We start from the raw sequence: 13,055 nt of genomic DNA on the forward strand, positions 1-13,055 counted from the left end.
TGTAAAGTACTATAATATATTCCTAAATTATTCTGTTGGCATACAACCTGTTTGATAGTTCAAACAGTTTAGGTCTTTCTGCTGATATCTGGGAGTAACCTACAGGTCACAGGTTATTATACTGGCAGGGATTCAGCCCTTCATCCCTCCAAAGTCGATGCATTGAATACCATCAAATTGGATAATAGTATTAGCTGTTATTTAAAGTGATTTGAAACAACAATAATTGTAGTTGTGCGCATTATAGACTTGACTAAGAATGCAGAATAGCCACTGCTGCGCTGCTCTCTAGAATACATTTAAATTTCCAACCAGCGGTAGTGGGTCCTGGATATCATGTAGCACTCAGCTGGTAGCTTGTGTATAACCACTTGAAGGTAAGGATTCCCAGTGGGGGGGTTCCTAAATGTCTGTTGAAGTATTTCTATTTATGACAAGTCAGTCTTATTGAACATTTCCATGCTGGTATCAGTGGCTTTCATTTTTTATTGATGTTCTATGACAGCAGAACAGAGGGTGGTAACAGGTGTTTCGCGCCTCAATCACCCTTTATCATGGCATGATTTACTGCTGCTGCCTGGTTGCTGGTAGGGCTGAGTTAGGGATTCCTACAAGTACCGGATTTCTGGTGAGCCTGGTGGATTAACTCAAGTGGTTTCAATTACAAAGTTGAGGTTTTCGGCTCTAGTGCCACAGAATGCCAATGCAAAACTATACACTACACATGCATATGGGCAAGGTAATACTGGAGGACTATACTTAGTCATAGAAGACTAATGTGTCGTAAATAGAAATACAAGCAAGGAATACTTAGGAGGACCTAATTCTATGTACTGTAGAGTATGTCAACTGTACATCAAATAACAACTAACAGTCCAATCTACACAGCATTTAGTAATTACGCATACTTAGTACACTCATAACTCATATACTGGACAAGGACAGCCAATCCCAAAGGGACGGATTGAACAAAAAAGGGACAGAATACACCTCGATCTGTTCCTACACCTCCGCCCCTGATCCTTAGAGATAGTGGTGTGCTGCTTATCTATGAAAGGATAGAATAAGGAGGTAAACTGTCTTCGTTGTCAATGAGGTCACAGAGAGTTAACACATCCTGGTCCATATAGCAAGAGGTCAAACATGCTAAAATTCAGGGTGTCGTAATCTATAACCACCTTGGCCTTCGAGTAGGTGCCATACGACAAAAAAAAACATTTTAAAAAGTGGAAACACTGCGTGTGTGAATGTCTCAGGACTGGTATTCAACAATTTTATTCCCCCTGGATCATACCACACTATTTATTTGAAAGTCATGTCCCAACCAATGTGTATTAGATCAGATCGTAGGCACAATCTCTCATGAAGACATAAAAGGAGGAGAGATTACTTTCCCTTCAACAAAGACAGTGTAGTTTATATTGCTTAAGAACTGGTTACCCAGACTGTGGGCCTCACCACGAGTTTGGTTGTAGCCCTTAAATGCGGTGGTAACGGTATTACAGCCGCATTTAAGGGCTGGCCCTATCACGAGTTGGGCGCTAAATCGACTGTTTTACCTCCAGCTTTTTTCTGGAGGTGAAAATCCCTGTTTTCGGCTGTATTACAGCCGGCTGTATTAGCCCGCATAATTAGTGCCGAAAATTCCCCATTGGATCCAATGGACCCAATCAGGAATGGGGATTTACCGTTAAGGCCCAACTCGTGATCCGGTGGTAATACCACCGGACTGGTCGGTGTTAGGGCTATTACAGTCGGCTGTATTACAGCCGGGAATACAGCCCAACTCGTGATGAGGCCCTGTATGCGTAGACCGGTTTCAATGGCCTATCAACATAATGGCCATCTTCGCCAGGGCAGTCTTCTAGGCTGCTAGTGTTATTTTATCCTTAGGGGCAAGCCCAATCATATTAACTCAATAACAGGGTACTTGCATGCTGCAGGGTTTGTTACAATGGATGAGGTGAAGTACTTTAGCTGCTCCTAAAATAATGTTAGAAAAACACCTTTCAGTGTCTGTGTAAATAGTATAATTTATGAAACAGTCATGTACTCATGTTTTTAACATCAAAACAGCTGTTGCTAGGACCTGTGTCCATGTGGGGTACCATGTTTCTGTGGAGAATAATGCAAAGCAAAGTCTCACTGTTGTGCATAGAAGATTAAGCCAACCCTTCAGCCCGTGAACTGATAATATAGAACAGGGCACTGAAAGGGTCTACTGGATGCAGTATACAGCACTGGTGCGTCTCACAGTCCCATTAAAATGCTTGGAGCTATCGGGCTCATATGTTGTAGTAGCAAATTGAATATGTCTTCCTAAGGACGGAAATACTATGTTGTATAGGTAATGATGACAGCTACGTCACCTGCATGCATCTTAATATTGCAACTAATGTTGTGGCTCTAACATGGCGTGAAAAGACCTCTGTGGCGTCGCGTTACTATAGTGACCGGGTGAACGTGCATGACGCAGCCTCCACCAGAGAGTGGGGGCCATTAGTTACGTATTACCGTGAGGTGACTGTGCGGCTATGTGATAACCTGCAGTTAAAATCAGCAGTTGTATAGTGCAGGACTTCGGCATCCCAATGTCAAAACTCACTGCAGCAGACTCTGCTTGGAAACCGCCGCATCCAGCACCACTCAGGCAGGGCTGTCCTACAGCTGTGATAACGCTAAGGGCTGTCAGAAGGAACAAGGAATACTTAGGAGGACCTAATTTTATGCACTTCCTAAGCCTAAGGTACACAAGGGGGGTTCGTCCAATTCCGGGTCAACCGATAATGTCCGGGATCTATTGGAACCGCTGTCTCAATTTGTTGACGTCTTTTTACAACCTAAGATCCCAAAAATGAGGTCATACCTTAAAGTCACTACTGCAGTGCTTAATCTGTTGGAGGATAAACACTTCAATGTTTCACAACAACTACTCGTCACCAAAGACATCAAATCTCTTTATACCGAGATGGGACAAATAGAGACTCTACGAGTTATAGAGCCTGAACACTATATTACAATGGAATGGCTGGATGCCATGCTTGGTCTCCCCAACTGAGAACACAGACCTAACCTACGAAACGACCAGCCTGTTACCAGCACGAGAACATTTGCGCTTGAAACCCAGGATGAGAATTGACAGTGCGAGGGTGCCTGAGCGCTGCAGGAGAAATGCAGCAGCTGGGCATAACAGTTTGGTTTATGTTACTTGTTTCGAATGTTGGAATGTCTTCGAGCCACTAAATCAAGGTAAAATGGGAGCTACGAGTACTGACGGCACAAGGGCCAGAAAGGGGTGCAAACTGGTTTGGCGCACCCTGAGAGCGGATGGATCGTCACAAGGCGGGGGGAACTGGAAACTGGCTGGTGTAGCAAACACACAGAACCATGACGAAACAACTTGGGTAATGATGTGAAATGTAAGGGGGTTGGGCACAAACTTGAGGAGGAATAGAATCAAATCCTTCCTACTAAGGAAAAAAATCTTGATAGCCCTACTACAAGAAACACATCTCACGGCAGAAGCCACGTCTAAACTAAAGGACTGCTGGGTGTTCACGGTCAGGGTGCTTCCTACTCTAAATACGCTAGAGGGGTGTTCACGTGGGTGAGCCCGGAGGTGCCTTTCCAACTGATGGGCACAGAGATAGACAAAGAGGGCAGATACCTGGTAATGTGGGGAGTCATCGAACAAATCAAGATCTGCATAGTGAACGCCTACTTCCCCAATCATGGCATACCTCAAAATATAGTGTGCAAACATAACACCCCACCGGGGCGGTTTCTTCATATGGAGAGGGGACCTCAACTGCATGAGGGATGTGGTCCTGGACCGATCTATTCCAAAGCAACACCAAACACATGCAACCCCCCAGGCACTGAACACATCGATAGACCACTTGGACCTATTGGATGTATGGCGGGAACTCCACCCCACTGACAGATGCTACTCATACTACTCCTCTCCCCACACTAGGATAGACTATCTTCTCACAGATAGGGACATATTCTCACAAATAGAATCTGCACAATACCTAGGCAGGTCGATATCAGACCACTCACCACTACTCATGCACTGGACAATCAGAGGCCCTAGACCCCCATACCGATGTGGCAAATGCCTACCAGAGCCCTCACAGATCAGGCCTTCAGGGCAGGATTCAGGGACAAGCTAGAAGAGTTTGTGTACATTAACCAAGGCATTATGGAGTGTTGGAGCACACTTTGGGAAATGCTGAAAGTGGTAACAAGAGGGGAAACAATAGCGACTGCAGGTGGTACTGAAAGAGGCCAGAAACAAATGCCAAGAGGCATGGGGGAGGTTATCCAAGTTTGATTACACAACATACACTACCAGAGCACATAAGGAAGCAGAGAAGCCGAGTAGACTATTAGCTTGGATATGTAAGAGAGAACACCCGAGACACCTACCCACTGAGATCAGGGACGAGGGAAGGGCGGTACACAAGACACAAGTATCGATTAACGACACTTTTGCTGCTTTCTACTCCAAATTATATGCCCATGATATCCCGGTAGCGGGCTCAGACATACGGGACACACTAGAGGAGATAGGACTCCCCAAATTAAACAAAACACAAAGCGTGGTCCCCATGGCAATACTAGACGCTATCAAAGCATTCGACTCAATATATTGGGAATGGCTAGTGGAAATTCTGAGGGAATTTGGGTTTGGAGAGGGTTTTGTGTGATGGGTCAAAGGACTGTACAATGCCCCAATGGCTAGAGTTAAAACTGGCAGTACGGTGTCGAAAGCATGGGCAATACAGAGAGGCACCAGGCAAGGCTGCCTATTATCGCCCATGTTATATATCTTAGGTCTAGAGCCGCTGGCAATATACCCTAGGAAGCAACATTATGACGCAGGGATACGGGTCGGGGCAAATACAACATAATATCCTGGGGGTTAACATCATGCACACCCTGGATCTTACACATGAGCGCAATACGGCGGCTGTAATAAAGGGCCTACCCAACTCCATGAAGTTCTGGGCCAAGCTACCCTTATCGATGATGGGCAGGGCGGCTATCACGAAGATGATCATCCTTCCGAGATTCCTGTACTATTTCCAGAACATATGCTACTATATAAAGTCAGAGTTCTTTAAAAAACTGGACACTCTGCTCAGGCATTTCCTATGGGGTGCGGCCTGACATAAGCTGTTTTTGACAGTGCTGACATTACCATACAGGGAACGAGGGATACAACTTCCTGATTTTGAGAAGTACTATCTAGCGGCACAGCTTAGCCACATTACCAGGCTGTCTGAGGAGACCACAGCTGAAACTGCCCTCCTGCAAGGATTAATCGCTCCGCTACACCTAAAGGACTCCCCAATAGGCTTAATGGATACCCCCATGATAGTTCGACTGGGTAGGCAAGTGTGGAACAGGACTAAATTGGTGCTCCACATGCAACAACCCTACATAACGAATATCCCGATGTTGGTGGACGTTTGCAAGGTGCCATCTGACCTCCCCATAATGAGACACTGGGAAAGGGTGGGTCTGTACACCTGGGGAGACATGTTCGAGGAGGGAGTCTTCAGGGACTTCGAATCATTGCAAACACGGGAGGGGCTGGCAAGGGGCAATTCCTATGGTACCTACAGATCAAACACACGGCCAAGGGGAAATGTGACAGCTGGCCAGAGGAGCCGACAACGAACCCTCTGTTGAAAGCGATGTATAGCCTGATCAATGGCTGGAGACCGGTGTCTAGATTGTACAGTCAGTTATCGGACAGGTCAAATCCCTGCAGTGCTACACTGAAACAAAAATGGGAGAGCAACCTAGCAGTCACGATCACCGAAAAAGAATGTGAAAGGGCGCTGACATATCCGAAGGAGGTGTCTAGGAATTCCAGATTTAGACTGATACAACTAAACGTATTGTACATGACTTATATGACCCCCCTAAGAGCGGCAGGCTTTAACAAACAAGCACGACCAACATGTCCATGGTGCAGCAATGAAGAAGCAGACCTGATACACATGTTCTGGGGGTGTCACAAAGTACAGAGGTTCTGGGCAAAAGTAGAGGGAACCTGTCGTAAAGCAGGGGTGAGCAAATATGATTGGACTCTGAAAGCGTGCCTTCTGGGCACATACCCCAGGCTGAGTAAACATAAACATATTGTGAAACTAATGGACATGGTGTGCATACTAGCGAAGAGGGCGATCACAATGGCATGGAAATCTCCTGGGGGCCCACAATATGAGAGGTGGCTCAAAGAACTAGAACGATGGTCTGCTGCGAGACAGCAGCTTGGACCACAGGAATTACTTTGTCCGATAGAGACATGAGTGTAACATTGGAGGCATGGAAGGCATTAATATGGGACATGTTCCTTCCAGCAGACAACCCCCCTGAACAGAATTGTACAGAAACCCGTTACATATGTAAGGCCCAAAGCGAAATGGACTTAGCAACAATGAACCAGAAAGGACCCCCTGGCCGAACGCTGCAGCGCCAGCGGCGTGCTCCCACAAACTCATGGTCAATTGAGGCATTACTAGGCAGGAAGACAGACACTGTTTTTTGTTGTTTAATGTTTAATTGTTATCAGTTACCAAAATCTTGAATACTGCACCATATATTGTACGATGTAACCTACAACTTGCAATAGATGTTTGATCACAAATGCAAATAAAACATTTACAAAAAAAAAATAGAGCCGATATTGCGGAACAGCGCTCTGCCATTAGAGGTCCCTGTGAACTTTATTATGGAAGTGGCGGAACTGGCCCTTACAAAAAATGTCTATGTGCATCGATCAATTTTTTTCGAACAGATATCGGCTACTGCTATGGGTGCCACATTTGCCCCTTCTCTGGCAAACCTATATGTAGCTTAGTTTAAAAGTGATGCAATCTATGCAGAGCACAATCCCAATGCTGCCCAGATAGCCCTGTGGGCTAGATATATTGATGACATCATCATGATCTACAACAGAGATGAGGAGTCCCTCCGTGAGTTCACTGCCTGGATTTAGAAATCCGATCAACGGGTGGCATACTAGTAACGTCGGTTTTTAGGAAACCCACAGATTCAATCTTGGAATACAGCAGTTTTCATCGCAAGACCATAAGGGAAAACTTGCCCTTTGGTCAGTTCCTATGATTCCTTTGCAACTACTCTCAGAAAGACCTTTGATTAACAAGCAGCATCACTGACCACCAGATTGTGGTCACGTGGATACCCAAAGCGTTTACTCCGGAATGACAGAAAATGAGCAAGCAACATCCCGAGGGATTTGACGCTACAGCAAGCTAAAAGAAGACTAGATAACGGCAGTGTTCAGTTTCTCACTGTGGATAAATGAACTAAAAAAAGAGATTAAGAAGTTATGGCCCATATTTAATATAGGTCAGGCCAATTTACAAGTCCCCAGATTTGCTCTCAAAAGAAGACTGAACCTACATGACTCACTGGTACACTCCTATGTGGTAAAGGACTCCTGTGAGAACCAAACAACATTGTGGCAGACCCCGAAACCAACAGGACACGCTCAGTGCGGAGCATGTTCCGTATGCCAACAAACGAAGAGATCACTAACCATCGAACTTGGTCTGAGGACACTGTGGCGACAGACCCAATTTACCAACTGCAACAGTGTCAATGTTGCTTATTTAATCACATGTCCCTGTGGCCTTAGGTATGTGGGTATGAGCAACAGGCCCGTCAAGACCAGGATGACGGAGTACAAATCATGCATACATACTAGAAAGCTCACAGCACCCATGGAGGAGTATTTTGTCCGTAATCGGCATTCCGAAAATTACTTTTTATGGAAGGTTCTTGAGAAAGTAATCTGCCCAGCCCATGGAGGCAATATCCATACACTTCTTAATAGAGCGGAAACATTGATCTTCAGATTACAGTCCGACCGCACTGGCCTCAACGACACCATCTGTTGGCAAACTTTGGCAGTTAATCAGTAAATTGACATTTCAGGATCCCACACATGTTTAGAACTTTGTGGAGAATCCCGGTCTAGTGAAGAAGCAGTGGGGAATTCATTGATTTTTCCCTTGCTTCAACTGTCCATGCCTGTACGTTCACCAGGCTAAGATGGCCCCCGACCTGGTGCAAACTTCAGTAGTCCTTTGTCTATCTTTACATGAGCACGACTGGAAACCTAGCTGTTATGAAAGCTGTAGAACAGCCCAGCCAGAGTGTTGCTGGACGAGGCGGTTTCCAAGCTGACTCCACTGCAGTGAGGTTTTACGTTGGGATGCTGAAGTCCTGTACTATAGAACTGATGATTTTTACTGCTGGTTGTCACAGAACCACACAGTCACCTCGTGGTAATGCGTAACTAATGGCCCCCACTCTTTGGTGGAGGCTGTGTCATGCTGGTACACCCGGTCACTATAGTAACTGGGCGCCACAGAGGTCTTTTCACGCCATGTTAGATCAACATAATTAGTTGTAATATTAAGATGCATGCAGGTGACGTAGCGGTCATCATTACCCGCACAACATAGTATTTCCGTCCTTAGGAACAGGCATGTTAAATGTGCTACTACAACATATGAACCTGATCGCTCCAAGCATTTTAGTGGGACTGTGAGACGCACCAGTGTTGTATAAAGGTATCCAGTAGACCCTTTCAGTGCCCTGATCTATCTTATCAGTTTATGGGCTGAGGGGTTGGCTTAATCTTATATGCACAATGGTGAGACGTTGTGCTGCATTATTCTCCATTGGAACATGGTACCCCACCAGACATTGAAAGGTGGTGTTCTAACATTATTTTAGGTGCAGCTAAAGCACTTGGCCTCGTCCATTGTAAGGAAGACGGCCGCATGCAAGTACTCTGTTATTGAGTTAATGATTGGACTTGCCCCTAGTGATACAATAATACGAGCAACCTCAAAGACTGTCCTGACGAAGATGGACATTTTCTTGATAAGCCATTGAAACTGGTCAACGCATACAGTCTGGGGAACCAGTTCTTAAGCAATATAAACTAGACTGTCTTTGTTGGAGAGAAAGTGATCTCTCCTCCTTTTATGTCTTCATGAGAGATTGTGCCTTTGATCTAATACACATTGGTTGGCACATGACTTTAAATAAATAGTGTGGTATGATCCAGGGGGAAAACATTTGTCGAATACCAGTACTGAGATATTCACACACGTGGTGTTTCCACTTTTACAAACACTTTTCTGTTTGTCCTATGGACCCTACTCTAAGGCCAAGGTGGTTATAGATTACACACCCTGATTTTTAGGCATGTGTGACATGTTGCCATATGGACCAGGACATGTTAACTCTCTGTGACCTCATTGACAACGAAAACCATTTACCTCCTTATTCTATCCTTTCATAGATAAGCGGTGCACCATTGTCTCCTAGGATCAGGGCAGGGGTGTGGGGACAGATAGAGGTGTGTTCTGTCCCTTTTTTGTTCAATCCCTCCCTTTGGGATCGGCTGTCCTTGTCCAGTATATGAGTTATGAGTGTACTAAGTCTGCATAATTGCTTAATGCTGTATATAGAAATAAGTCATCTGATGCATAGGTAACCTCCACTGTGTATCCTCTGCATTGTCAAGCTCTGTGAAATAACATTACTTTTATTGTACAACAAACGCCAGTCTGCTCGAAATGTTTCCACTGCAACAAATTAAAGAAAGACGTAATTAGATACACAACGGCTTTTATTTTTAATTTTCTTTATTGTGTTATAGTTCATAGAAGTTTTCACAAATGTATATAAAAAAAACATATCATGCAAAATTATATAACACTTCCTCTTAACTAAAACAGATTCGGAGATAAAAGACATAAAAAAGAAAAAAAGAAAGAAAAAAGAGCACAGACTTAAATAGCACAAAAACATATAAAAGGATCATCATCACAATTAAAAGGGCACATCAGAATTATATATCCAAATAGAAATTATGCCACATAAATATAAAAAGCGAATTACACCACAGACTTATTCATTGGTTATTTATAGCAGAACCTAGTTCAGGTCCACTCTCCAGGTCCATCAACATTTTAACATCCTCTTCAAATTTCCGTAAGCGTTCATTTGCCACCTTCCTATCTGGGTGAAAGCAATTACCAACCTACTACTCCTCCCTGATAGGCACCTTAGCCAGAAGATTTCACTTTCAATATACATCTGATCATAGTCGAATTTGGCAAAGTACTTGTCATAGGTCAATCTCATCCTCTGGCAGCAGCTGAGAACATGTCTGGCTGTTTCCACCCTAGAAACATCAGCACATATTTTGCAAATCCTTCTCTCAGCAGGTACATTAGTCCAAGATCCCCGAACTCCCAATACATTAAGACGATTGAGTCTAATATCTAAAAATATTCTGCGGTTAGCCTGAGAGGGCATACGTATCAGATAGCTTTGGGGCTCTTTAAATATAAAAGGCATCTTAGCAAATGTGCTTAGTGAGCTCATGGGGGAGATCGTATCATGACTGGCAGCCCAGTCCCACTTTTCTATGACATCCTTCAATGTTGTTAGTATCGCCCCTTCACCATGATCCCATTTGGGTGACCAACCAATCAAAAAGTTGAAGATTTTTCTCCTTAAATTTATTCAGGGCGTCCATTTTACCTCCCTCCAAGCCTTCCTGAAGGATGTGCAACAGAGTTCCTGGGAGGGCAAATTTGATTTTCACATATAGCTTAGCTCTATAATGATCAATTTGGGTGGACAAAGAGATAAGCCCCATTTCGAGTCGTATCGCCTGAATCCGGGGTATAATTAGTAAGGCCAAGCAATCTGCGCCAATCAGACCAATCTGAGAAGGATGTCTCCAGAGCATATAAGAACATGGACACCAGCTTCTGCTTATATATATATATGTTATTCCCAACCGGCTAAAGGCTGCTGTCTTTTTTGGAGAAGGACATGACTGCTGTCAGGGTGGCCATAACTGTCTTCATTCATCTTCGAATCCAGTTTTAATGTATTGCTTCATGTTGCTGTTTTTTTTATGTTATTTCTATTGTTTGTTAGTATTTCGTTTTAATTTGGTGCCTTGAAACTAGTTGAACTGGTAATTGCTTTTGCGCTTCATAAAGAAAAATACTACTGCTACTTTTGACAGCTATAAAAAAATGTAGGCTATGTTTAAAACAGAAAAGGGGCATCATGGTCTCTCTGTGCCCCTTCCAACATGAAATGTAAAGTATTGATGATGGGAAGCAGCACATGACCACTATGCCAGTGCCATTATTGCAGGACTTTGTACATTGAATACCTTTCAAAGAAAATAACTAATGCAACTTGTTTTTGTTTTTTTTTAGGATTTGGAAGACTTTTGCTTCCGATTTTGTATTAACCATTTGACTATGGTCACACAGACGCAAGCATTTGCAGATATGGACAGTGAACTACTGAAGAATTTCATCAGCAAAGCAAGTAGAATGGGAGCATTCAAAAAGTGAGGGGATTTGCCTGTGTGCATTTGCCTGTGTGCATCTTGACGTGGAAAGTATTCCTCTTGCTGCCCAAATGTGAGTTGCTGCAGCTAAAGGTGTGGGAGAGCAACCAGGCAGAATAAAGGACTTGGACTTGACCTCCTCATTTGCACTACTTCTGCTCAGAGAAATATGGTTGGACACAGGCACTGAAACAAGCACATTAGCTCTGCTTTTGAACATCGCCACATGTGAAGTGTGCAGAGTTGGCTCTAACTGTCTACTTTGACATTTCTGGAAGGAAAATATGCTTCTGTTGGTTTAGAGGAGTACACATATTTGTATTTATTACTTTTGTTAGGTTTTGTAAAGCACTGCTTGATCCATTGTTATGGGCTTGTGATGCTGAGAGCCGTTGCAGGTGCCCTCTTGCTGAGTTCTTCGGGTGGTGAGTGGAAAGCATTATGATGTACATCTAGTAACCAAAAGCCTTAAGTGTTGGGGCTTAAGTTTGATGTAGAAATATTTAAATTTGTTATCGATCAACAAAGCATTTGTTTAACTCAAATAAAGGTGTATTTAATAAAATAACTAAGAATGTGCTAAAAATATACATGCGTTGTCATACTCTGCTTACTCACTATGTGACTTACCAAAGTGATTGTTATGGATTATAGTGAAATAAACATGCTTCATAATGACTGTGGTACGTGATTGTTAGAAACATGTTTTTGTGCGTTTAATGCTGATTAAAGAGAGTACTGCATCTGGCCCCTCTTCTTTGCACCCTGCCTTCAAAACATGTTGCCACTATTAATAATAAACTCCTTATTCCTCTTCTCAGTACTTTCACAACACAATTAAGAATCCCCATAGGTAGACGCCCATAGTGTACAAAGCAAATTCTGAAATCATTGTAAAAACCTGCCAAGGATCACCTGAGAAATACTGAAATCTCAGAACATCCTGTGTCCATGCAGCCTTTCAAAGAACAGGGATAGATTTGGAAGCCACCTGAGGCAATCGAAGGAACAGTTGTAGAAGGACTGGGTCTAGGAAGGGGACATGAAGATAACTGTTAAATAATTGTGCATTACCTCACCTTCTTCCTGTTCCCAGTCCTTAAACTACATGAGGCTAGCCAAGTGACATGCTTATTCATCAAATCCTGTCTAGTAATTGTACACCTAAAGGTTACTGCACATACAGCTCACATTTTTACAGGTTCTGTTGGAAGGTCCTGTCAATCAGAGGTCAACCCATCAGAGGCACTACAATCTGGAAGGTGAGACAGAACCAGAGCAGTCCCTAGCTGCCAATACCTAGAAAGGGATCCACAAGGCATACAACTTTGCAGTTGTGCCATGGACAATATGCATGGGTCTTTCTATCACAAGGAGGCCCCAATGCTCTGAACCGCCACATCGTTTTGTGTGTTCGGTGTAGCGGTGGTGTTTTAGCGCACAAAGTTGGTATGCACAATTTGGCTGCTAGCAGATGTTTAAGTATGTGTTGCATATCCCCAGGTTATCAACCACATATCCTTTCATGGTAATTCCCTAAAGACAAATCGGGGCCTTTGGGAACCTGCCCCCCTTTCCTAATGGATATGTAGCCTCCAGACAGAAATCCCTCTGA

General features: G+C 43.7%; 1 protein-coding gene across 8 annotated transcripts in view; it reads left to right on the forward strand.

Annotated features, from left to right (window-relative positions):
• Positions 1-12,123, forward strand: part of RCBTB2 (RCC1 and BTB domain containing protein 2) — a 1,530,600-nt gene extending 1,518,477 nt beyond the window's left edge. For all 8 annotated transcript variants that reach the window (XM_069639837.1, XM_069639845.1, XM_069639838.1 and 5 more), the window contains one exon: positions 11,304-12,123. In XM_069639837.1, coding sequence (XP_069495938.1) covers positions 11,304-11,444 — 141 coding nt within the window. In that variant the 3' untranslated portion in view covers positions 11,445-12,123. The remainder of the gene's footprint in view (positions 1-11,303) is intronic.
• The last annotated feature ends 932 nt before the right edge of the window (positions 12,124-13,055 follow it).

Source organism: Ambystoma mexicanum, chromosome 7q (assembly GCF_040938575.1).
Source record: "Ambystoma mexicanum isolate Mex_15411 chromosome 7q, UKY_AmexF1_1, whole genome shotgun sequence".
NCBI classification, from domain to species: domain Eukaryota; kingdom Metazoa; phylum Chordata; class Amphibia; order Caudata; family Ambystomatidae; genus Ambystoma; species Ambystoma mexicanum.